The sequence below is a fragment of the Rhamphochromis sp. 'chilingali' genome (genome assembly GCF_963969265.1).
Source record: "Rhamphochromis sp. 'chilingali' genome assembly, chromosome: 2".
Taxonomy (NCBI): Eukaryota; Metazoa; Chordata; class Actinopteri; order Cichliformes; family Cichlidae; genus Rhamphochromis; species Rhamphochromis sp. 'chilingali'.
Window position 1 is genome coordinate 42534264 of NC_137930.1, and position 26729 is coordinate 42560992.

The window sequence follows — 26729 nt, forward strand, 5'->3', positions numbered from 1 at the left end:
GAAAGAAACCAGGCTCTGTGCTTTGTAGTTGCGAATCCAACATGGTGAAAAGAGGACAGAGGCCTTCTGATTGGCTGACCTCTACTGTCGTTACCTCCGTCCCAGCCCTCCTCGTATCTTCCCTCCACTACCACCAACACCTCTGTTTTTTATCCTCCTTCAGCTACAAGTGCAAGTTTTGAAATGCCTTTCTCCCAAGAAGTGTTGCAAAATTGCAGAATATGTGAATCTGACTTGAGAGGGTGTAGTCAAGTGCTTGTATTCACTGATATAAGAGGTTATAATCACAGAGTTGTAGTTGTAAGCAGTAAAAAAAATTCAGTAAAATTTAAATGAGAAGTTTGCAGCTCACAGTGTATTTGCTGATGACACCAGCTACATAGGACTGATTGAGAACATTAATTATTCAGCCTACAGAGTTCAGCATCTGAAGCGATGGTGTGACAACAACAACCTACATCTGAACACAGCCAAGACCAAGGAGATGGTAATCGACTTTAGGAGAACAAGGCGATCTGAGCACTTCGCCCTCTACATTGATGCAGCTTCAAGTTCCTCGGGGTCCATATCTCGGCTGACCTTACCTGGTCCACAAACATTTCACAGTAGGTAGGAAAAGCACAACAAAGGCCGTACTTTCTCAGGTGCAATTACTCCAAAGACTTCTAATTAACTTCTACCGCTCCACCATCACGAGTCTTCTGATCTATCTGCTGCACACTCTGGTTCAACTGCTGTACTGTGGAGGACAAGAGAAAACTGCAACGGGTGGTGAGGGCGGCAGAGCGGACAATTGGAACTTCACTAACCCCCCTCAGAGACATTTATACCAGCAGACTTCAGCGGAAAGCCAGTATCATCATCAAGGACCCCTTGCACCCTGGACACTCACTTTTTTCCCTCCTTCTTTCTGGTAAACGCTACAGGTCGATCAGGTCAAAGAAAAACAGAATCAATGTCAATGTCAAGGCTGTCAAACATGCCCTACCCCCACCCTGATTGAAGGTTAACTGTGCTGTTAAAATCCATGGACATTTACAGCGTATTTATGAACCGTATTTATTATAGTAGTAACCAGCATTCCTATCCCTTACTCAATGCGGAATACCACTGATCACATTGCACCTTATACTGCACACTGATCACTTATATATATGTGTGTGTGTGTGTGTGTGTGTGTGTGTGTGTGTGTGTGTGTGTGTGTGTGTGTGTGTGTGTGTGTGTTCTTATGTTGATCTGTACATACTATTATTATTATTATTGTGTATTACAACACATTCCCTGTGTCCATCCTAAAAGAATCTGAATGTCTCCAACGGAGAGATGCAAACTGTGTTTCATTGTTCTTGTAACAGTGACAATAAAGATCTATTCTATTCTATTTGTGAAAATATCATTCTACACATTTGTGAATATTTTTCTGTAACTGTAAATTAAAAACACAAGTGTGTTGAAAAAATCTGTACACGTGAGAATTTCAAAATACAAGTTCCAATTTTTTCTCAGTTTTTAAAGCTCTTAAATTCTGTAAAACGTTTACTTTCAAAGCGGAATCTTTGTCAGTAGTAATGTTCGAGGGGCTCTGATTAATGTAACTCACAACATCCGGCGGTTTCCATGGAAGTCCACCAGCTCACCATGTTAGGACAGCTAGCTAACAAAATTCAGAGTAATAAGAACACAGTGTACGTACAGTAAATAGCTGCACTGTTCACCGATTATAGCTGCGTATTTATTAAGTCTTGTTTCAGTGGGTTTCTATAGGAAGAGCAGAATGAACCGTTTGAACCCCACGGTTCCCGCTGATCAGTATCTCGGTAGGTCGTGTGTTGTTAGCTTTGTCAGTTAGCTCCTAGGCTAACTTTATAATCTCTGTGTGTGTCTGTGTTCCAGCGGACAGCAATGTGCTGTTCTACCTGAATGATGCTGTGATCCAGCTGCTAGAACACAAAGAGGAATACAACCAGTTCGGAGTGATCCGCTACTTCGCTGAATAGTAGGTTCCACACAGTTGTTGAAACAGTGAGACTGCAGCTCCGGTGCTTTAGGTTAACAGGTTTTTACGTTAACTAGTTAGATTTGTTTACGAATTCTACTCTCCGTGTACTTGGTGATACATCGTCATGTTCAAGAAATGGTTGTCACTGTTTGCCAGTGTGTCATACGGTTTAAAAGGATTATCATCTCCAGCTCGTGCAAATGCATAGGTTATACGTATCAATACTACTTCATTGTTGTCTGAAGATCATACTGATACCTACATTCATTTGCACGAGCTGGAGATGGAGACCCCCCCTCCCCAGGTCTTTAATCCTGCATTACACAGTGACAGACAGACAGGAAAAGTCTGTGAAAATGATGAATCTGTGGATCAAGCATCTGGAACATGGAGAGTGGAATAAGTTATCTTATCTCATTACTTGATTAATAGATGGAATAATTAATACATTACTCAATTACTGAAATCATCAATAGCTGCAGCCCTAATGTACAGTATCATATTCATCATAGTCATCATATGTGTGGCTGTTGTGTGAGCATCACATATCTCTGAAAAATCTAATCTCTGAAAAAGAAATTGTTGTTTAGAGCTCAGTTTCACAGTCCTTCATCATGGTTTTTTTAAGTGTATTAAAATACATTAATAATAATAAAAAACAGTTGAATTAAAAAGCTTGTGCATATGTCTATTGAGGAATTAAACATATTAATGAAAAAAATCTACATTCGGGAAATGCTAATCTGAAAATCTGAAAAGAGCAGACATGGTCAGAGCTACTATCCCATCTTGAGTATTGTCACAGTACAAAAGAAGTTAATAACAACTTTTTCTCACACCATAATCACTACATTACACATGTTGGCCAAGGTGGTTACCAAGAAGAAACTCATCTGTTATGATGAATCTGACTGAATCTATTTCACAGGGTAATGGTGGCTGTGTTTCCAGACAAAGCACAGTTCATTACTGGTGTCAGAGCAGTGAAAGCTGAGCCAGCAGCAGCTTGTTTCGCACACTGGTCTCCCATCAGTTTACCGTTGAAGACTAGCAGTTTATCCACAGTGCACATGCGCAAAACAACCAGAAAAAAGCTGCTGACCTCTCAGCTTGCCCAGCTCAAGTCAGTGTTACGGGAGATGGACACGCCCTCAAACCAGAGAGAGATGCAGCAATTCTAGCTCCGTGTGGTCACAAGGTGGCAGTAATGTAAAGGATGGATGCACACGCTAATAGACAGGCGGGGAGCTTTAACAATGCAAGCACTGCTTGCCTTCCATGTCCTGACAGAAAGTTATTTATAAAGACATATCAGAGTCAGAGAGACTTCATTAATCGCAGAGAGCAATTGAGTAAATTTGTGTGTATGTGTGTGTGTGAGAGAAATATATAATATATCTGGGTTTGTAATGTTTCTGTAGTTTCAGCAGTGTAAAGAACAGTAACCACATCCTCTTCAGAGAGTTTAACTACATCCAGGCCACTCCACATAACAGAGCATCCTTCATTCGAGTATTCTGGAAATGCTACAGACAGATCGGCAAAAGTGGAGGTGAGAACACAATAATGTCTTTGGACTGTGAAATGAAGATGGAGTACCTCTGGGGAGAACCATGTAGTCATAGTAAAGAACATGGAAACTACAGACAGAAATATCCCAGCCTGGATTCACTCTCAAGATGTTATTGCTGTGAGGTACAGTGCTACTGCTGATGACAGACCTACCCATCTGTCACTCTCCTGAGATACTGTTTCTAAGTTGCTGTTTCTAAGTTCTTTTTGTCTAACATTCACATGCATTCACACCAGAGAACAACATTGGACTAACATCTTGCATGCAGACTAGGGCAGACTGGGCTTGAACCACCAACCTTCCGGTTATTAGATGATCTGCTCTACCACCTGAGCCTTAATGAAGACAACTGAGTGAGCATCACTTGTAAAAAGTGGACATGAGATTATGAAGCTACCAACCTTGACACACTACAACCTTTGGTTGGACCTGTTGACCTTAAAACTCTGTCCATAAAAATCATGGACAAAATCAGTCAAAGCAGCCTTGGGAGATTCCATTACCCACTAGAAATAAGTGTGAATACAGTTGTACAAGGACCAAATAGCCCTGTACTCTTGAAACATCCCAGCAGGACACATTGACTAGATCTAAAGCTTATTATGGTATACTTAGGAAGCTGGTAAATGTAGACATAGACATTAAATAGACACAGGAGGAGTTAAATCTGGGTGATGCTGTATGTTTCTTCTTGATGTGGTTGCAGTGACCTCAAACAACATGCTTTTTCAAAATCAGTGAATTTACAAATCCTTGCAGATCAAAGAGACAAAGTTTTTGATGTCAGTGTATTTGTAATTAATAAAAAAATTGATATAAAACTATGTTTATGTCATAAGTGTTACATTATTGTTTTAGTTGTCACTGACAGTTTTATGTGTTACAGTTTTGTGCTGTCATGAGTTTTCTATTTAAAACTGGTGGTTAGTCATTGTGTAATTTGTAGCCAACAAATGTTTTGTGTCTTGTGTTGCAGACTTGCTCTCCATGCTGGAATACAGGTCCCTGCTGCAGTTACTGTGTCCAGATTTTCCAGTGGTGTTAGTTCAGAGTGCCGCCAGGTCAGCAAAAGAGTAACTTCCCAAGGTTTCATCTTGATTATTTCACATCAAGATGAAACCTGAGTGCTTTGCACAATATATAATCCTATGTAATTCATTTGAGCACATTTTCAATGTAGCACATTTTGAACACAACAGATCTTAACAGGCTGAAAGTTTCTGGGTAATGATTGCTGTTCTCTCCTCCTCTAGAATTGCTGTGATGGACGACACCATCGATTGTCTGATGTCTTTCTCTGATTTTCTTTATGCTTTCCAGCTGCAGTTTTACTACCAAGGTAATAAACCAAGTGATGAAAAGAATAATTAAAGAGAGCAAATTAATGAACTTAGGGAGGGAAAGGATCAATAAACTGAAGGAACAGAATACAAACCCAAAGGATTATATAGAGAAAATAAGGGAAAATGGTAATAATTCATGTGCACTGATTATTAAATGAAGAGAATCTAGTTAATGAAATAGGAAATCTAGGAAACAGACTGAAAAAATTACTAAAGGGAGTAGATTAATGTTAATCCAGGGAACCGAATGGTAATATGAGTTAACGAAATAAAAGGAATTATTCATAACGACTGTGTAATAAACTGAGGGGGGTAAAGAATTCACCACTAACTGAAAAAATAAGTATCCTAGAAAAAGAGAATATTTAACTTGGGTAACAGATAAGAATGTAAAGATTTGATTAAATTGGATAATAAAGGATAAAATAACTGAGAAAATAGGTTTTACGAACCCATTCTCTCAGTTATTTCACCCGAGGGAATAAACAAACCAATATTAATAAAAAATATAGTAATAACAATAAATACAAAATGAATAAAATGTATGTAATAATGTTAATAATGTGATTTGTTTTTAAGTTAAAGGAAACGTCCATTAAATTCATCCATTGTGTTCGTAGAGTTCCTGGACTGTGTGCTGGTAATCTACCAAGATCTGCTAGCAGGTAAGAGTCCCAACACTGTCATCGTCCCCACATCCACCTCCATCGAGCAGATCCCATCTGTGTCTACAGAGGAGAACAACAAAGAAGAGCGGCCACAAGATGGGGTGGAGCCTTCCACTTTGGCTCAGTGTATAGACGCCCTGTGCGACAGGTCCAAACATAGGTAAACACTTCAGTTCTCACTCACCACTATATTCTTTTAGTTTCCTGTAGACATCTTGTGAAGGCGATAACTCTCAAAGGTGATGTAGCTGATGTAATATTTTCAAATTCCTACCATTAGACTTCAAGGTCAATGTCAGAATTCACTTAAAATCTTGTGAATGCGATGACTTAAGGAAGTAACTTAGGATTTTCACATTGCATCTAGTGTGTCTAGGCCAGTATTTAGGTGCTTCATTTTTTAAATTTTAATTGTAATCTGTAAATAAAAAAATATATAAACTAATAAATAATGACCAAAAAGCAATAATAATGATGAATTTAAAAAAAAAGTATTAATTTTAACGACACGTGTTTAAATTCACTAAGACAGTAAGGCTGTATTTTGTCTGTACACTAAATTTGTTTGTGAAGTACGAAAAAATTGTGGTGCAAAAATGTTGATAAATCACTGCGTTTTTGTGCGTATACACTAAATATTTGCAAAAATATTCCCACCTCACCACACAACAATTTCAGTACCAGTTGTAGTACTGATTTGTCATTATTTGTGTGTGTGTGTGTGTGTGTGTGTGTGTGTGTGTGTGTGTGTGTGTGTGTGTGTGTGTGTGTGTGCAGTCATCCGCCCAGGTCATGTATGAGGGAAATCCTGAACCAGACTGACAGAATTTCTTACTACAGCTTCCTTATGAGTCTGGCTAAACAAGAGGCCATCAACCAAACTATTGGTGGGTTCAACCACCACTGTGTGTCAATGAGACACTGGGTCTTATTGACACACAGTGCATAAGCATTACATCAGTCAAAAAATGTGCATTTGGTTTGTATTACATTAGTGTTGCTTTCAAATGTTTGAATTTTGAACCTTTTCGTTTCCCTGATTCTGCAGGAGTGTTACCCAGTAAGGCAGAGCTGCTCATTGACCCAGAGATGGACCAGGAACTTGACAAACTGTGAGACTGCACATCTATGCACATAGTAATAAACATATCAACAACAGGAACATTACTCCATATATTAGGCAGCTGTAACCAGGTGTTAATGTGTTATATGACAAGTGAGGGATTCCTCAGATCTGCTGGAGGCTTACAACAGAAAAAAATAGATTTGTACTATTTTCAGCTGACCTGTGTTGTTTCTGTTTTACTCTTATTAAGGATTAAGCGAACTGAATTCTACATTTTAGAAGCAGATGCTACAAGAGTTTTCAGAGCTGCTTTTCAACCCCTAGACAGTTAGTATAGATTGTAGTAAGGTAGATTGGATTGATAGCAAAGAGCATCGAAGTAATCTGAAATTAAACCCCTCAGCAGCACAAGGCTATAAAACAAGAAAAATGAACTCCCTTGAATAATATAATTTATAATTTTTTATACATTTATGCCAATAATGGCTAACACTTATCAATTTTTGAAAAATCACAGCCGTGATGTTCTCTTGCTGTCCAGGATTGCTCAAAGTTCCTGGTTTATCTTTTATATGTAAATTTGTGGGTTTCAAAGGTCAAAATCGAATTAATGTCCAAGCTGCTGATTCTGATATTGTTAGACTTCTGTTCACTGGCATGAAAACGGTTACTCTGCTGCTACTCTCGTGTTCAAATGTAATAGCGCTCCAGTACAATCTCTACATACTTTCACTTTGCTTTTTTCCCATTTTGCTCTTTTCTTCTTCTAATTGTAATCTTTTGTTCTCTTGCTGTCCAGGATTGCTCAAATCGTAGTGAGTCCTAGCAGTAACAGTAGCAGTAGTGCTGTGGGGGGGCTAAAAGAAGTGCAGAAGAAGGCATCACCCAGGAGGAACATCCACCACAGGAGGAGGATGGAGGTGGAGAGTGACGGCTCCACTGAAGAGACAGATTCATCTGAAAACTGATCTCTGACAACTTAGTGACCTGTTGCCTGCCGTCTTAAAGGAACGCCTGTTGAAAATCGACAGTGTGTCAGGACTGAAGAAGAAGACGTCCTTCTAACTTTTACGATTGTAAATAATGCAAATAATATTAAAGAAAGCATTAAAGGATGTGTCTAACATGCATTAGAAAACATACAGAATTCTGCTCTCACCAATCACTACTGCACTATAATTTATAGATGAATCTGTTTGTGGCTCAAACTGTGCAGAATGCAAAAAACAAGGAACCAGATGAGTTCCAAACATCAATACACACACATCTGCATCCAAAAATAGTAAATATATAATACAAACCTGTCTTGTAGCATGCTTTTTAGTCAATAAGACTAGAAAAGCAGAAAGCATTATATGAATACCGTTCCATTTCTGTATATGTTTGTATGAGGCTGTTTATCACAAGAGCAATGTGGAAAAAAATACATCTACAAACTTACTGTAAACACAAAACTGTATACAGAATAAAATTCTGTGAGCTTGTTAAGCAACAAGGCCTTGCAACTTTGAAAGATACAAAACGACATACTTTTACTTTTCTTGTTGCTCTTTCCCGTCACCCTCCAACCTGTCGAGGCAGATGACTCCCACTTCTTGAACCTGGTTTTGCTGGAGGTCTCTTACTCCAAGTGCTGTTGTTGGGGTTCTCTCTAATTCTGTAGGTTGTTTACCTTAGTATATGAAGCACCTTGACTTTGCTGTGAACTTGCAGTGTATAAATAAAATTGAATGGGAAAGTGTATATTGTGATATTTGCTATGTTGATTGGAACAGCCAGTGATCAAACCACCAACCTCCTGAGCTACAGCCACCCCTGAACCATGAATTGCACGGGATTGGCAGATGGAGAAGCGTCACTTCAGAGAACACATCTCTACTGCTGTACAGTCCAGGGGTTGTTCTTCAGGAGTTTTTGTTGAAAAGGCCGGAATTGGAAGAGTTTCAAGCTGCCCTGGTGTACCTCTCATTACATCTGTGGAGAAGGTAAAAGCGTTCCAGAGGAGTTGAATTTCCAGGGGATACTGCTTTCTTGTTGGGTCATTATGAGCATGAATGAAAGATTGTGTTTTTGGCCAAGGCGTGCCCAGTCTCTCTTTAATCTTACTCCCCTCAAAGATCAGAAATAAAATCAAAATTAGTACAGAGTAGGTTTGTTAGATAAATACAATTAAGGTGATTTGATTGTTTTGCTTTTATTATTTGAATTAGGTTTTTCTTTACTCCAAAATTTCTTTACAAAGACATCCTGTATTCAAAAAGTCTATATGTTCCCATTCTAAACAGGAAAGGTCAAAATCTGACTATTAGTTTACATCTTATAAATAGCTCTTACAGGTTACTCCAAATTTAAAAACAACAGATCCTCTGGGACTGCTCTCCAGTCCTCTTAATTAAACCTAGTCATATTCCAAGGGCACTGAGAGGAGAGCTGCTGCAACAGGTGTGTTTGGTTGGTACGATTCCCATCACCTATCACCTCCATCCAAGCTCTGCACTGCCTAACTGGTAATATTCATAGGATCAGAGACTGTACCTTTTAAACAGAAAGACTATTGGGGTGATGGTTCTGCATATTGACAAGCTGGGCACGACCACTTAGCTCCAGTGAAAGAAACTCTTATTACTACAGCATACCAAGACATTTTGGACAAATGCTCCCAACTTTGTGGGAATAGTTTGATGACGGCCACGTCCCATTCCACCTTAACTGTGCACCACTGTAGAAAGCAATGTCCATAAGGGCATGGACAAGCAAGTTTGGTGTGGAAGAACTTGACTGGCCTGCACTCGATAGAACACCTTGGGATGAATTAGAGCAGAGACTGTGAGCCAGGCCTTGTTGTCCAGCATCAGTGTCTGACCTCATGAATGTGCTTCTGGAAGAACAATCAAAAAAAGAATAGAAATATCCTTTATTGTCCCTCACTGGGGAAATCCAGGTAGCAAAGTGACCGGCAGATAGAGCATGCAAAGAAGAAAGATGAAATAAAAAACAAACAGAAAATAAATAAGACTGTAGAGGGCATATTTACACTTTAAATAGCATACTCAGATTCAAAACCCCTCTGTGTAACAGAGTAGGATAATTAATAAAAATGTACAAAAAGTGCTGTATATTAGTGCTTTTTACAGAAACTGGAAAAACTGCAATTAAATGCAGGGATGTAAACAATGTATTCTAATTATTGTAATTAAGGAGTCAGATGGTCTAATTTTGTTTTAAACCCTTTAAATAAATAAATCAGATATAATTTGGCTGAGTTGGCTCAAGGCCTCAACGTTTATTGTGTATTTCTGATCACTACATAAGTACCTGGGTGTTCACCTGAACAATAAATTGGACTGGAGTCACAGCACTGATGCTCTTTACAGAAACAGTCAGAGCAGACTTTATCTGCTGAGGAGACCCGGATCTTCTGCAGTGTAGGGGCGCTCCTGAAGACCTATTTTTTTTTAACTCACTCAAAAATGGTGTTGTCTGTTTTCTACTGTCACTGGTTGGAACAGCAGCTTATCTACAGCTGAGAGGAAGCAGTTGGATAAGCTCATCAGGAAGGCCAGTTCTGTCCTAGGATGCCCCCTCAAGCCAGTGCAGGTGGTAGGAGACAGAAGATAGTATCACTCTTGGACAATGTGTCCCACCCATGAAGCTGTTACAGAACTGTAAAAAGCAAACTGTGGCTGGTAGCTCTCACCAGCAGGAAACTTACAGGGGCGTTTCTTTGACAAACAAACAAACAAACAAACAAACAAACAAACAAACAAACAAACAAACCCCAAATAAATACGATCACATGGGGACACTTATTACATGCACTAAGTGTTTCCCCAAGGAAATAACTGGTACCACTGCAACCAAATTATCTTAGAAACAGTATATCAGTTCATCGTAAGTGCCTAAGCAAGGCCTGATTCCTATGAGGTGTTAGCCCCAGCTCAGGAATTGCACATGGCCCAGAAATTTTGATGAATAGGAAGATAAAATGGTTGACTATTAGTTACTAAATAGTGGAAAGGGGGTGGGATTAAATAAGCTTATGCTGCGTCCTACTCCTTTTTGAACATGTAAGTTATTTATAATTACTATTCCTTTTTTTCCCTTTTGTTTTGCTTTATTTGTCTCTTTTTTTCTCTGTTGTTGTTGTTGTATTAATTGAACATGTTCAAAATAAAGATACAATACGAATACGATCTTTTTTGCACCTTCAGTTAATATTGAAGCAATGTGGACGCCACTACTAAAGATCAAGTGGACATAAGTGGCATTTCAAGTGATGTTAAACAAAACAAATTACTTACAATATTTCAAAATAATGTAATTTTCTTGTCTAATGTCGTTTTAATTGATATAAGGATGTTGATGAAAACATTTTTAACTCTACTATTAAACACTAGGCTCTAACATATAAACAACAGACAACTTCACCATCCATCCAGCCGCTCCCGCTTATCCTTTTCAGGGTTGCGGGGTGGGGCTATCCCAGCTGTCATTTAATAGTTTAATAATTTAATAATTTCTGGTGAATTCATCAAACACACTGAATGATGTCCTGCCTCCACCTGGTCTGGGTCCTAACTGTCAACTGCCTGTAGGTAAAGGAGAACTCAGAACTATCCGAAAAACGAAAACAAAATAAAAAACTAATATGAAAAAATAAGGAAAGAGCATACTTTGTTCAGATTTAAGTTTTTCTACTTAATATATAGTTCTGCCTTTCTCTAACTCACCCTAGCTAACATAATATGCCTAAATTACACATCTACAATATGTATCACTGTGCTGAGTGTTCGACAACATATATGAAATATAGTTGGTTAAAAATATATTTGGTGCAATTCAAACAGAAGAAAATAAGTGAATGCTTACCTGATGTATTACAGAGGATATATCTGGGGTGTAGTAATGTCTCCCGGTCAACCATAAATCCATGATGTTTCAATGGTGGAGAGATGGGATGTACCACGTTGAGAGGGGTGCGATGGAACAGTCCATCTGATAATAGCTTTAATTTTCTGGTCAACTATAATTCCATGACATTTGAGCATCATTGTTGTCACCTGGTCAACTGTAAATAGATCATTAATCAATTATAACAGGACAACTTTGAATCTGTGTTATTTCAGTGTCATTACTTTTGCACTGTCGGTTTGATCGGTATTTTAACACTGATTCAACATTTATTTAGCACTGAGATTTCAATCTGGACCACAATGATGATTCAGATGAAAACTAAACATCATTCAATGTTATCTTTCTATCTGGGAAACCAGAAAAAAAGTGTATGTCATAACTGAATAATTCAACTGTATTCTTGCAACATACATATCAAAAGTATCAGGTCTGAACGTAGCACACAAACTCCGTGCAATAAATATTTCTAGGAATTGAACACATTTCATATTTTATGAAAAAAACATGTCTTGCTTTGAAATTAAGTTGTAAACATGATTTATTGACAAGAACCACCACCAGCATCATCTTGACTTTGTTTTACAACACTGATATTATGCAGTGTCACACCCAGATTTTTGTCAAACCAGCAGCATACAATAATAACTTCTATACAAACATCTATACAGGATATATCTATATTGAGTTATGTGCACTTGATCTCCATGGCGTTAGAATCACAGAAGTGGAATACATAGGGCACTTTCTGGTACAGCCTCTCACCATGATGCAGCTAAGATGACAGCCACAGTCGTACATATTTGACTTAACCAACAAACAAAGTTTGCTGTCTTATATATTGTGTGTAATGCAAATGTAATTCTTGAAACAAACATGTAAGCCAAGAATGGTGTGACACAGTGTGTTTGATGCAGGCCACTTTGTTTTGGTTGTCCTGAAAAATTCAGGTTTTATGCAAAGAGGACCATAAAGATCACTGAGATTACTGTGTTAGGACAGCAGCTGCAATGCTCCTACTAGTGAATCTCACGGACAAGTTGCAGAAGTGCCCATACAAGAAGAGTGACAGCATGAGGAGTCCAAGATGAAGCACTGATTGTCTTTTCCTAATATTTGGGCAAAACACACCACCTATAATAGCAGAAAGATGCCTATTTTCAGTCCCCAGAATTTTTGCTTTTAATATCTGTTTTTGGTCGGGGATCGTCCACACAGTTATATGCCTTCCTTAATAAGAGCTCCACCCTCTCCGTCCCTCTTCTAAAGTCCTGTACAGCTACAAGACTGCTTGTCTGTAACTGGCTGTTGTTTCTATTTCGATTCTGTGACAAAGAGGAAAGCCATCATCATTACACCAGAAAATAAAATAGAAAAAAAGGCACTGTTGCTCTGATATAGTGTAAAACTTTTCCACCTTTATTTCCACTGGCTTAATCTGCTCAAATCGTTTTATTCCATATACATTTAATAGAAGACCAAAGATTCAAATTCCTGAACTTATAACTGCAGTAAGTAGATTTTTGCCACATCTGGGTAGCAGAACAGCTGTCTACATTTTATATGACCAGAGGCCTAAACTAGGAAGCAGGATTTCAGCGTATCCAGGGAACTTCAGGTTTCACCCTGGGTGTTTTGCACCATGAAGGCGGTGCATTTCTTACTGGGGTAAATCGCCACGGTAACTTATGCTGTGAATCTAACCTGTAGGTTAAAATCCTGATTGGTGATCGAGAGGTATAAAATCACTGCCTACTGACCAATCAGCTCTACAGAACATAGCATTACCATGCCTGCAAGGTCACTCGGACCTCTGTGCATTAAAAAGAGGAAGATTTGTACTAGCACAAACTGTCATTGTTTCCTTAATGAGCATCGGTAATAAAAAATAACTTTTAGATGAAAACTTATTCCTTGATTTTTTTTCTCACTGTAACAAAGAATTTTATTGTTTTACTGGCATTGATATCTGATCCTAAAACAGGACACCTACACTGTACTTGCTGACCTCATATGAAATTTGTAAGTAGACTACCTTTGAATTCTGGTTTTAGATTTAATGTTTTCTCTCAAATCCTTAAACAGGGTCTACAGCTCGAAGAATCAAAACTGCGAGTCACATTGCCACAGGCATGTTCGTGTTTGGTGATTTGGAAAAAATATTAAATATTGCTGCATGTAATTTTAATCTGCAACAAAATGTCATTTACTTTGTTTTTTGTTCTGTGTGCAAAACCACAAGATTAACAATTAACGATGAACTACAGCTTAAAAACTTGCACTTACAAAACATAAACATAGTTTAGGGGTCAGAGAGTAAGGATTAGTATTAAAACATAATTTATAAATAGGCTTAGTCACCATTGCAAAAGTAATATAAGGTCAGCGAGTATCATGGTGATTTACCTCAGTAAGAAAGTGAAACATCACCTAGAACAGAAAATGCTGGCAGCTGCCACTGCTACCACCTCAGCCTCCTAGTAGAGCCCCCTATTGCATAAGTTTGAATTTTCAGAAAAAATGACTTCTGACCTTAAGGTCTAGGTCACCAAGATTCAAATTCGCCCGAGAGTTTTAGAAGATGCACCTATCGTATCAATTTCAAAATCCTGCGTGAATTCCTTCTTGCATTATTGAAAGATTATCAGAAAGATTTTCAGAAAAGTTGACCTCTGGCCTTCACCTTGAGGTCAAGGTCACTGAGATTCATTCTTGTCCAAGATATTTAGTGGTTTGTGAAAATCCTCCATCACCCTTGTTCTTAAGTTGTTGCATTCACAGGATTTTCAGAAAACTTTACTTCTGACTGAAGATTCACTGAGATTCTAACTCATCTGGGATTTTTAGTACGTGCTCCTATGGCATGAATTTCAAAATCCTACGTCACCTTGTGCTCAAGTTATCACATTCATAAACTTGGGTGTCCACACCACCCAACCACCTAGCGTGACCAGCACATGTGGCTTTCATTTGTGAAACCACATGTGCCACTTTCTACCTCCTTTTTGATAACTTAAAGCTCCAACTGTTAGCAAGGGTTGAGTATGTATGCTTTAAGCAATACAGAAAATGTCTCAGCTTAAAATAATGCGGTCCTTCCCATTAGTCTGCATCAAGTACATCAGTGCGCAGTCAAAGAAAGCTGCATGAAGAGTTGAAGTTGAGCCACATTTGGAAGAAAAAGGAAAGCAGCAAAAAAGACGAATGAGACATCTTTACAAGAACTCCAAAGATCATCAACAGTAGACTGTCATGTCTGGGGTTCAGAAAATACACAGTTTAGAGTTTTAGAAATGTTTTTTGTTTTTATTGTCCTTTAAAATACTGTCTTGGAAACTGCAGGGGGAACCTTTAAAATAAACTTGAATCAAAGATTGTCAAAAGAATTTCGTTTGATCAGAAGAATGTAGTTACGTCACTGAGATGATCATCATTGCACATCACTGCAGCAGGTAGAATAGATCAGCTATTTTTTAAATCCTACTTTAAGTTGTGAATGACTACAGAGAAAATAAGAAAGAATGGGGGAAAGTAGAAAGTGTTTAAAAGGGGCTTTATGAGGGGTTTAAAAAATATCCTTGTAATTTATAGTCTTTTGTTTTTACCACGTTAGCTGGAAAATATAAAACTTGTAAAATAAAGCGTTATCATTTGAACTCAAGTGCCTGTATCACTCAGTTACATCAAATGTTAATAATGAGAAAGAGCATTCATGCACTAGTTTCTTGTTTTACTAACTATTCAGTTTGTTTAAAAATGAATGACTATGTTCCTGGAGCTCAAAGTGTGGTCTAAGTGTTCAATGGCATACAAATATTTAATTGAATCCCTACTGAACATGTACATTTTCTCACTTACAAAGAAAAGAACAGTTTTGAATTTCTATGTCAGTTTCATTCAAATGGAGAGCAACATGATGTCAACCAAAAATCCAGGAAAAAAAACTGTCCTAAATTGATTTGCATGTCCCTGAGCGAAAAAAATATTTGATCCCCTACAACCCAGTAAGAATTCTGGGTCCCACAGATTTCTGAGTGCCCACATGGCACACAAACCACAATAAATCAATCATTCAGTACACTGGAGATACTCCTGGTCTCAACCTGCATTGTTTATACATTAATCATGCCCACCAAAACAATTTCACATTGAGTGGGCCAGTGGACAGAGCTGTACTGTAAGATCTTGGATGAGAACCTTCTTCCCTGAGTTAGAACACTGAAGAGCGGTTGTACATGGGTCTTAAAGCATGAAAATTATCTAAATACAAACAAGTAAACAACAGAGCAGCTAAAAAAGGAGAACATTATGATCATGGAGTGGCCAGTCTGTAGACCTCTATCCTATAAATCAGATCTGTAGAGAGAATCAGCACTGAAGCTTGAAGTTGCCAACAGGCAGCCAAGAAAATTAAAGGATTTGGAGAATTTCTGTAAAGACGAGTGGGCGCAAAATCCCTGCTGAGATGTGTGAAAAAATGGTGACCAACTACAAGAAACATCTTACTGCTGTGCTTGCCAATAAGGAGTTATCTACCAACAGAGATGGGTGTTACTGTAATCTGATTACTTTTTTCAAGTAACGAGTAAAGTAAGGGATTACTATTGCAAAAACAGTAATTAGATTACCGCTACTTTCCCGTAGGAACGCTGCGTTACTGCGTTACTAAAACCGTGATTTTTTTTGCGAGAGTGTCTCACAACAGTGACGTAAGCGAGTGCGACGTTCGTGGCAACAGCTGTGTGCAGATCAACAATGGATAATATATCGAGTGCGGGAGAGAGTATGAGCGTGCAGCGTTTAAAGCGTGGAAGCACTGACCTTACTTTGAGTTTGATTCCATAAAAAGTGACAAAAACATTAGTGTCCGTTGTGCGTGAGAAGAAAACTTATTTTTACACCGAAACCCCCCCCTAAACAAGCTCCTAGTGCGCAACGACATAATGGGAAATTCACAGAGAAACTCGCGGATTCTTCAACTGACCGCTGCGGCACACCTGCACCAGGGTAAACCTCCGCCTACCCCACTCCTGCTTTACAGGTGAAAATAGAGCAAAAGGACCGCTAGTCTTTGACTTTATTTATTTTCTGCTGTGTTTTACTTGCATCTATTTGAAAGACTGAGTGTAAACACAAAAAATATTTTATTTTATGTGCTGGAATGTGCAGAAAATAGGTTTAAATGTTAAACAAATTTCTTCAAGTCAGAGAATGGTGCATATAATTAAATTTTTGCTTGATGCATAAAGTTAAAAGCTTAAAACTAATAAAACAAGTTTTAAAAAAAGACTTTTCCATTTGATTACATTTTGTATGATGGATTATGCAGAAAAAGTAGAATTGGGCTGAAGATCTATCACTTTATCACCTATTCAGGTTGTAAATCGTGTTTTTAAAAAGTAACTAAGTAACTAAGTAATTAATTACTTTTGAAAATAAGTAATCAGTAAAGTAACGGGATTACTTTTTTGGGGAAGTAATCAGTAATTAGTTACTGATTACTTTTTTCAAGTAACTTGACCAACACTGTCTACAAAGTACTAAAAGTGCATTTTAGTTTAAAGTGGACATGAAACACTACATGTATAAAGGCTAATTTACACCATCGAGCCCAGAACTCAAAAAACTGACATAGATGTAACTCTGTCTGTGTATCTGCAGTTATTTATTGAAGAAATAGTGCTCAACGTTAACATTTAAAGAACATTTTTAGTGCTATTTGTGCCATTACAGAACAAGACATCATCGGTTGGTTGGAGTCAATAGACATTACATTAGTTTATGTTAACTAACTAGTAACACAACCAATAACTGAGGGGATAATAAATGCACTAAAAGCACTAAAGCTAAAAATCAGTTTGAGGGGATCACTTTTCTGCTATATAAGCATATACTGTCCACTTTCACTGTCTGTCTCTTTAGTAGTACCTGGCTCTTCGATGTTTGGCTAGCTACACTAAAACAGGAAAATAGAACTGTAAGGCGTAATGTTCGGGTTTGCAAAGCACACCAGTGTGGAGGACAGTGAGGACAGTGTGGAGGAGAGTCTGTTTTTGAGTCAGGCGACAGATGATTCACTGGACGGACAAGCTGGAGTAAGAAACTCAGATTTTTCCTCCTCTGGCTGTACAGAATCACGCAATCAGCTGATGCGATCGGCACTATTTTATGCAATAAAAGAGTCTCTCTTTTTTCCAAGCACATCCAGACAGTTTACAGCATAACAGATTACTACATGCGAATCACACCACAAGCACAACTACGTTTCTTACCAAAGCACGATTGGGAATCCCATGAACTGCAGGAAAAATGTGTCGATGTGTGTGATGGACAAATATTAGAAGTGAAGAATGTGATATAAACCAGTTTAAAATAAAACTCAAAAAAGAAATTTTAAATAAGTATAAGAATGAAGAAAATGCAATTAACCCAAGACAGCAGTCAAAGTGACGTTTATTTTTTTCTGCAAATTAACAAATCTAAATATAGTTTTAGTTGAACATGAGAAAATATTTTTTTGTGATGTTACGTTCTAAGTTGAAGGCGTTGTATACGTTTTTGTTGTTCAAATTTAGATGATGAGGATGTAAACCTGAGGGGGTCGGGCTAAATAAGTATATACTTCTGCCTTTTCAAACAACTGCATGGAAAGATTTTATGAAATGTTGGTGAATGTATATGTTTGAAATAAAAATGAACTGAACTGAACTGGAGAAAAGTGAAGCCCAAACGTTAGTGAGGGGGAGCGTAATTTGGAGATTAGTGCTGTCAGCGTTAACCTCGTTAGAATGACGTTAACACCATAACCGCACTAATGTGGCAAATTGCCGTTAGCCAGTAAGCGCGGATCGCCTTGTGTGTGGGGTTGCACAGCGCTAATGCGTTAACGAACTAACCGTGCTAATGCGTTGATGCCGTGCAGCCCCACGCACGGGGCGACCCGCGCTTACTCGCTAACGGAGATTTGCCGCGTTAATGCGGTTATGGCATTAACGTCATTTTAATGAGATTAACGCTGACAGCACTAGTGGAGATTTAAAAATTTTTTTTCCTATGGACATGCTGATGGACGTTAAGATTTTCAATCGTGTTTTGGTAAAAAACATAGTTATGTTTGTGGTGTGACAAAAAAAACCCAGTTTGGATATGCTTGGGAAAAGAGAATATTATTACATAAAATAGTGCTGATCACACCTTGTGAGAAACTGTTTTAACAGCTGACTGCACAGTTCAGGCCTGGTGAGGAAAAGCAGCACAAAAATTTTACAGTCCTTATTTTTCCCTGGGTTATTGGTTGTGTTACTAGTTAGCTAACATAAACTAATGCAATGTCTGTTGACTCCAACCAACCCGATGATGTAATGTTCTGTAACTGATACAAGATGGCGCTACACATATTCTAAAAACTTGAACTTTAAGCATTTCTTTCTTAAAACCAGCCACACATACAGAGTTACATCTATGTCAGTTTTTGAGAGCAGGGCTACAGGCAGTGTAAATTAGCCTTTATACATGCAGAAGCTGAATTTGTGGAATTAACCCCAAGTTAACAGTCCAAGATGATGGCAGTGAACATCAAACATTAGAAAAACTGTAAAATCTTTAATCCGTGCAGCCAGTGTTGCAGCAGTCGGGTTGTAAAGTGCAAAAAAAGTACTGTATTGTATTGGTAACGATACATGAATGGCTCAACCGTCCTTAGACAAAAAAAGTTTTTCCTTGTGTTTCTGACTTTACTATAAGAATGCACTCAACTCTGGAGTAATGACATTCCCAATATCCATCATTTCAGGTAACTAGAAAACGGCTTGGAAATCCAATACATATTTCACTCAATGGCGTCCAAATACATTTTGAACTTTTATGTTTTTATTCTGGATTTTTGTGTGTCATTCTTTCTCCATTAAAATGAAACTACCATAAACATTTGAGAGTGTTCATTTCTTTATAAGTGAGTAAACTTTACAAATTCAGCAGGGCATCAGATAATTTTTCCCTCACTCTAAAAGAGAAAAGCAGTAACATCTCTAGATTTGTTTAACTAGAAGAACCAGATTTTTTTTGTTTTTCCATTTGTTGAACTATGTAGTGTCACCCATCAGTTTCATAGACTATACAAATACTGGACAGACTGCCATGTGAGTTTAAACAAATGATCATGAATCCTAATGGCTGGTGACCATAGATTCATCCTGAGACTATGAGCCCCTAAATACACTTAAACGTTCTCTCACCTGTGTCTTGCATCTCTTGGTAGTTGTTTTGTGACTATTTGAAGTCTCTTTCGGGTGATGTTATTTGTGGTTGTTTGCTCAATCATCAAAGTGATTATTTTCTTTTGCGCACTCTTTGCAAATTCAGGAAGAATTTATTTAAAATTTTTGTTTTCATTGAACTCCATACTAACCCTAAAAAGTCATACATGATTACCTATGCAAACAGCACTTAAATGTTAAATGGACTGGTACTTATATAGCTCTTTTCTACTCAATATGAGCACTCAAAGGACTTTCTACCACAAGTCTTTTTCACCCAATCACACATTCACACCACTTTTATCTAGTGCTTCTAGATGCATCAGGGGCAACTTGGGGTTGAGTGTCTCGTCCACGGATACTTTGACATGTGGACTGGAGGAGCCAGGGCTCAATCTACCAACCAAATTGGTCGACACCTGCTCTCCTACCTGAACCACAGCGACCTGGCTCTTAAGTTTTAAGGCTCTTAAACAATCTAACAAATATTTAAGTTATATAATTAAATTTTTATTCTGCTTAAAGCTTTGTTGCCCAGGACTTATGAGCTAAAGTTAAATATATGTATCTCTGAACATTTAAATATGTACTTCAAAGGTTGTTTAATCAAATAAAATCAGAAGCTGCACTTCCAGCTAGTTTTTAGGACCACTACTTTAAATCTTATGAGCTTTTACTCATGTGTTTTATTTGAGCTCCTATAATGTTATGTGATTCAATGACTAACACTGTTATTTAAACATTGTCTCATTAGATTGCTTACAATCATTGACAGATATTGACATGTTTCTATGGTGCCAGATTGTTTGTATGGTAATTGCTAATATCAGAAGGATGATTCAGATTTTTTCTAGCAACATTTGTAGTTGCTGAGATTTGGCTTTGTGGGCTAGAGTAGCTCTGAAGGTAGTCTGTATATATGCAATATCCATGCATAGTTAATTAAGATAATTTTTGCAAATAAAATGCATTAATATTCAATATCTCTGTTTAACTATTGGTAACTTTCTGTGGCGTGAAAAATCCCACGTGTCCCTATCAATCCATAGAATTATTCATATTGTGATATGGCCAAAAGAAGGAGAAGCTTGCTGTATTAGTGGATGCAGCTTAGAAAAGAAATAACCCACCATGCAAAGAAGATATATTGGTAATCCAGTTGGTGGTATATAAGACCAGGCTTACATGCACATAGTGAATATTAAATTCATAGAATGGATGGACAGGAGGCATTATTCAATGAAGATGTCTTCAGTGGGACAGGAGTAGCCGACGTGCTCCTTGTAATACTGCTGGAATGCCCTCCTGTTGGGAAAAATAGCACAAAAGATTCCATAACCAAGCAGACCAGGTCACTGGAAATGGTTGATTTACAAGCTACAAGCCAGACTGACTTGTTCTAATGGTCCAGCCAGTGTTATGGCAAAATGTGACCCTATTGTACTTATTTTGTGTACATAAACAAAAATTGTTTTAAAATCAGCTTTAAACCTAATATATTTCAACAGAAGAGTGTTTATGTGTGTGAATGTGCTGCTGAGAATCCTCAAAGGGAACTCATCGAGAAAAAAGCTCTTTGAATGACATGGCAGCTGTTATATTTGAACCCAAAACACGATCCTTTTATAAACCTTTTATTGTCTAATGTTTTTATTTCCTGAACCTAACCAAGTAGTCAAGGCCCGCAGCTTTCTGCATTTAACACAGTTCTGTTGTAGAAATCATTTCGCAGGCCAATTCATGAAAATCGTGCCAGTGAAGACCATTCCCATCAGCCACTAACGCAAGTTAAAACTCTACATGGCAAAGAAATAACGAGACATAAAAGGAATCCAGAAATGCTGCTGTATAGGTATTAATTGGGTATTTAAAATCTCACATCTAGCATGAAAACATTTAGCTTTTAAAACTACAACTGGCCTCCTGGGCTTCCAGCACTTTTGTTGTTGATAAGGTTGTAATGTAACATTGGAAAATATTCCACTGTTCTTTTAATAAAAAAATGTAATTATATTTTTTCTTATTTATCTTTTACACAGCCTAACATCTTTTTTGGAAACAGGTTATATCTCCATGTTGTTTTGTTAAGGATGAAAACAAAACTGTAGCTAATAAAAGCCTCCCAACATCAGCCTTGTTACTTACTGGACACCATAGTGACCATAGTGAATTGTACTTAACCTCGGTGATGTGTTTTTCCCCCCATAAAACAATTAAAAAGACACTACTTTCTCAGAGCTTTCATCTGTCAGAGTTTGAAACCCTGATAGAAATCGTAACACACTATAAACTAGTGTCTACAGAAGTAATAATCCCTCTGCAGCATGTCCATAGATAGGACAGTCATATGCATTGAATCTTAAATATAATTGAATTAAATGCAGAGCAGAACACAGTAGAGTAGGACTTACCCGACAGATTCTGCTAAAGGATGTAAAGTTGTTTGTGACATCAGGACATGACAAGCAAAGCGCTGCTGGTCAGGGTGCTTGGTGATGAAGCCAAAGTACCTGCAGTGCAAATAAAACAATTATTTCCAAAGGTTCAATTGAGCCTGTTGCAGGATGAAAAACAACAGAGCAAGCAGCACACAGGAAAGATTCATGTTCATAAAAGTTAACTAATCTCTCACGAGGTGAGGGAATTGTAATACAAGCCATCTAAAGCATTTGACTCACCTGCTGTATTTTGGATGACAACCACAGAATGAAATATTTTTCAACTGGAAGAAATGGAAGCACTGGTCCCCCTGATAACAACAAAGACAAAGAGCCATGTAAACATGTAATTCTGGAATATTACTCTAAATTAACATCATAGTTAGAAACTTTTGTTAAGCTAGAATTTAAATTAATTCATTACAGTGAATAACATTAGAAAATGTTGTTAAATGGTAACTTACAACTGGAGAAATCAACTACCAGTAGATCTATTGGAACTAAAGTCCCATAGCAAAGTCACTGGGTAGCAGTCAACAATTATATTTAAGATAACTTTATGAGTACATCACTAAGAGTTGATTATCTTCTACCTAGAGGGGCTATGATGCCACTGACAGTTGTTTGCCCACTCCGGGTCGGGGATGAGTTCCTGCCCCAAGTGGAGGAGTTCAAGTATCTCAGGGTCTTGTTCGCGAGTGAAGCGAGAAGGGAGCGGGAGATCAACAGACGGATTGGTGCTGCACCGGTCCGTCGTGCTGAAGAGAGAGCAGAGCGTAAAAGCGAAGCTCTCAATTTACCGGTCGATCTACGTCCCTACCCTCAACTATGGTCACGAGCTGTGGGTAGTGACCGAAAGAACGAGATCGCGGATACAAGCGGCAAAAATGAGCTTGGCCTCTCCCTTAGGGATAGGGTGAGAAGTTCAGCCATCCGGGAGGGGCTCAGAGTAGAGCCGCTGCTCCTCCACATCGAAAGGAGCCAGCTGAGGTGGTTCGGGCATCTGACAAGGATGCCTCCTGGGCGAGGTGTTCCTGGCAGGTCCCACTGGGAGGAGGCCCTGGGGCAGACCCCGGACACGCTGGAGAGATTATATCTCTTGGCTGGCCTGGGAACGCCTGAGGGTGACCCGGGGGCACCGTGACCCGGCCCGGATAAAGCGGAAGAAGATGGATGGATGGATAGTGAATATAACTTCTTAAATTTGAACTTATGCAGGACTTTTCTAACTAAGAATGCAACCACATTCAGCCATTAATACATTGCTTCTATCTGTGCCTTCATTCTGAGCAATTTGAGGATTTGTAGCTTGCCTAATGACACTTTGACAAATGGGCTGGAGGCCTCTGATTAGAAGATGACAAGCTTTAAATCATGAACCATGTGAATATGTTAGGTTATGTTAGGTTGTAAGTACACAAGAAAATGCAATATTTAATATTGGGTTTGTTGTATTTAGAAATTAAACCCATCTCAATGTATTCAATTGACATAGTATCACAGTGTGACCACAATAAGGACCCACCCACAGGGTGTTGCACGTTGAGAGGTGTTTTATTGATAAGGGTTTTTGACAAACTTTGTTCGCGCAGCTTTTTAACTGCCTTTTCCTGAAATAGGAAATATTTCAGCATCCTCCTGAAATAGGGAAGGAATGACCCTGTAATGGAGAACAGCTGTGTGGGTCAACCTCTGACACACCACACCCTGAACTCACTGCTCCACCCCTCCTATGCTAAGCCACAAACCACACACAGAAAACAGAAACAGCATATAAATGTGGATGAAAACAGTTTCTTTTCTGAAGACTAAAACAACAGAAAAAAATATTTTCAATAAAAATTAATAAAAAAATAAATAAATAAATAAAGATGGGAATTTTAAAAATTAAAATGGCATATGTGAAATGGTGAACAAAAAATCCCAGGAGGAAAATCCATCCTTGTTTTAATTATTTATTCAAGTAGAGATATGAGACCTACGGAGCCCCTCTGATGACATGGTCCAAAAACTAAATAAATCGTGGCCACAAAATACTACTTCGTGCCCTTGAAATAGTATAACGTGCCCACGAATTACGCATTTGTGGCAATGAAATAGATAACGTGCGCACACCATATTGATACAATTCCTGGACAGCTGCGTAGACACATAAGCATAAGAGTAGGCTAAACCTATACACCATGGACAGAGACAGTATGATTGACTTTTATTTTAGGCTGGGAATGAGCTACAAATGCATTTTGAAAAGCCTGGCAATGCAAGGAACCATTATTACGGAGAGACATTTAAACAGGATATTAAGATAAGATAAGATAAGATAAGATAAGATAAGATAAGATAAGATAAGATAAGATAAGATAAGATAAGATAACCTTTATTAGTCCCACACGTGGGAAATTTGTTTTGTCACAGCAGGAAGTGGACAGTGCAAAAGTTATGTAGCAAATATTATTATTGAGAGCCCAGTTGCTTTACAGATGTAAGTACGACCTGGATGCCGGGATAGATTTTATTGTCAACCAACTGCAAGGGTCTGGGAAGGATCACGGTTATCGGTCAAGTGTTTCGTGCCCACAAATTAGCATTTCGTGAGCACGTTATACCTATTTCGTGCCCTCAAAATAGTATTTCGTGGCCACAAATAAGTATTTCGTGGGCACGTTATACCCATTTCGTGCCCACGAAGTAGTATTTTGTGGCCACAATTTATTTATTTTTTGGACCATGTCATCAGAGGGGCTCCGTAGAGACCAAATATTAGGATGGAAAATGGAAATACATATAAAGCAAAATGGGAAACGTGAATAGAAAATGCTAAATTAAAGCTGCTGAATAGAAAATGTATAAGAAGAAATACTTTGAGGATCTTCTTAATCCTTGTTCCCAGACTCTTATTTTACGAAAGGCATGTAGAGGAGTCTGGTAGAGGCCAGAGGGGTGGATGAGATTCACCCTGAGTTCCTAAAAACCCTGGATGCTGTAGAGATGTTTTGCTTGACAAGCCTCTGCAATGTTCATTCAAGATGTGGGGTTGTGCCTCTGGATTGGAAGACTGGGTTCATAATTCCCATCATCAAGACGGGGGACTGACGCGTCTATTCCAACTATAGGATTACACCACTCAGCCTCTTTAGGAAGGTCTAAGCTTTCCTGTCTTCCTCCCCTCGACCCCAACAGGTCATGGCAGATGGCTCCCTTCCCTGAGCCTGGATCTGCTGGAGGTTTCTTCCCACTGTTGCCAAGTGCTTGTTTATAAGGGGCTGTCTGATTGTTGGGGTTGTCTCTTTATTATTGTAGGATTTTTACCTTGAAATGTAAAGGAACTTTTAATGAATACTGTTGTGATTTGCTAATAAAAAAAACTGAAATTTATTGAATGAGAGGTCCGTTAGTCAAACCTTGGATTCTGGAGAAATAATGCGGATTTCCTTCTCATCATGAAACGCTGCACCAATTCTTTAGCCGTTCAAGGGTGTTCAAGAGCATGTTGGAAAAAAAGTAGAGGCGGCTGCTCGACTTGACTGAGATGGATGCCTTCCTTAAACCACGATCCAAAGCAGGCGAGATTAAGTCACGTACGGTGTCGCGAGATTTAACATTGGTATATTATTGTTTATTATTATTGTTTATTGTACATATTAAACACTATTTGTTTTAATGGTTTTAGCACCATTTTAACAGTAGTCTAATATTCAAATGTGCTCTCTGTTCAAACAAATACTACTTTATTGTAAAATACATACATTTTAAAAATTCCTTCTATAAATCAGAGTTCCATTTTCATTCTGTGAGTAAAGAAAAGTGTGAAGAGAGAGAATAGTGCTGTACCCTGTGAGCGGAGTGGCACCGATCCTGGACACTCATCTTCACCCCTTTCACACTGACTTCCAGCGCACAGGCTGATGGAGGCTGACCCGCTGACCGCCTGTTGTATGCTACCTGTAACACAAACACACAGTTAGTTAGTAATCATGCCAGGCGAGATTTGCTTTGAGTCTAACAGGACTAATCCCGCATGAATCAAGTATGAAAGTGGCATCGGGAAAATGTTCTTTAACCATCTCTTCAAAAGCTTTTTTCAGAATCAAAATCTTTATTGTCATTATGCCAAAAGCACAATAGAATTATATGCAACCCCATTCAATTTAACTTTTATTTTCTGTACAAAAAAAGAAAGAAAGAGAAACTGTGATAAACAAATAAAAAGTATCAAACAGTATACAGTACTGTGCAAAGGTTTTAGGCAGGTGAGAAAAAAATGCTGTAAACAAAGAATGCTTTCAAAAATGGAAGTGTTAACCATTTATTTTCATCAATCAACAAAATGCAGCAAATGAACAAAAGAGAAATCTTAATCACATCAATATTTGGTGTGACCACCCTTTGCCTTTAAAATAGCATCAGTTTTTGAAGGAACTTGGATGGTAGGTTGTCCCAAACATCTCGGGGAACTAACCACAGATCTTCTGTGGA

General features: G+C 38.2%; 2 protein-coding genes across 6 annotated transcripts in view; one reads left to right on the forward strand and one right to left on the reverse strand.

Moving 5' to 3' along the window:
- Positions 1-1612: 1612 nt before the first annotated feature.
- cstpp1 (centriolar satellite-associated tubulin polyglutamylase complex regulator 1) lies at positions 1613-8390 on the forward strand. Of its 2 annotated transcripts, XM_080876441.1 has the most exons (10): positions 1613-1817; positions 1894-1996; positions 3421-3551; positions 4549-4633; positions 4826-4911; positions 5536-5580; positions 5650-5743; positions 6361-6470; positions 6632-6695; positions 7449-8390. In XM_080876441.1, the coding sequence occupies exons 1-10, from the start codon at positions 1775-1777 to the stop codon at positions 7615-7617; spliced, it is 930 nt and encodes a 309-aa protein (XP_080732567.1). In that variant the 5' UTR covers positions 1613-1774; the 3' UTR covers positions 7618-8390. The 2 variants fall into 2 exon arrangements, with proteins under 2 accessions (XP_080732567.1, XP_080732566.1); XM_080876440.1 differs by having other exon boundaries at positions 5536-5743.
- A 10163-nt stretch (positions 8391-18553) lies between these two features.
- Positions 18554-26729, reverse strand: part of mapk8ip1a (mitogen-activated protein kinase 8 interacting protein 1a) — a 29009-nt gene continuing 20833 nt past the window's right edge. For all 4 annotated transcript variants that reach the window (XM_080875220.1, XM_080875221.1, XM_080875222.1 and 1 more), the window contains 4 exons: positions 26085-26195; positions 22494-22564; positions 22227-22325; positions 18554-21120 (listed from right to left, as the gene is read on the reverse strand). In XM_080875220.1, coding sequence (XP_080731346.1) covers positions 21048-21120; positions 22227-22325; positions 22494-22564; positions 26085-26195 — 354 coding nt within the window. In that variant the 3' untranslated portion in view covers positions 18554-21047. The remainder of the gene's footprint in view (positions 21121-22226; positions 22326-22493; positions 22565-26084; positions 26196-26729) is intronic.

Bases quoted from the DNA above. Each gene is read 5' to 3' on its own strand.
- cstpp1 (XM_080876440.1), top strand. From the start codon at position 1,775: ATGAACCGTTTGAACCCCACGGTTCCCGCTGATCAGTATCTCG. The intron at 1,818-1,893 runs GTAGGTCGTGTG...TCTGTGTTCCAG, and splicing joins TCCCGCTGATCAGTATCTCG to CGGACAGCAATGTGCTGTTC. The intron at 4,912-5,535 runs GTAATAAACCAA...TTGTGTTCGTAG, and splicing joins GCTGCAGTTTTACTACCAAG to AGTTCCTGGACTGTGTGCTG.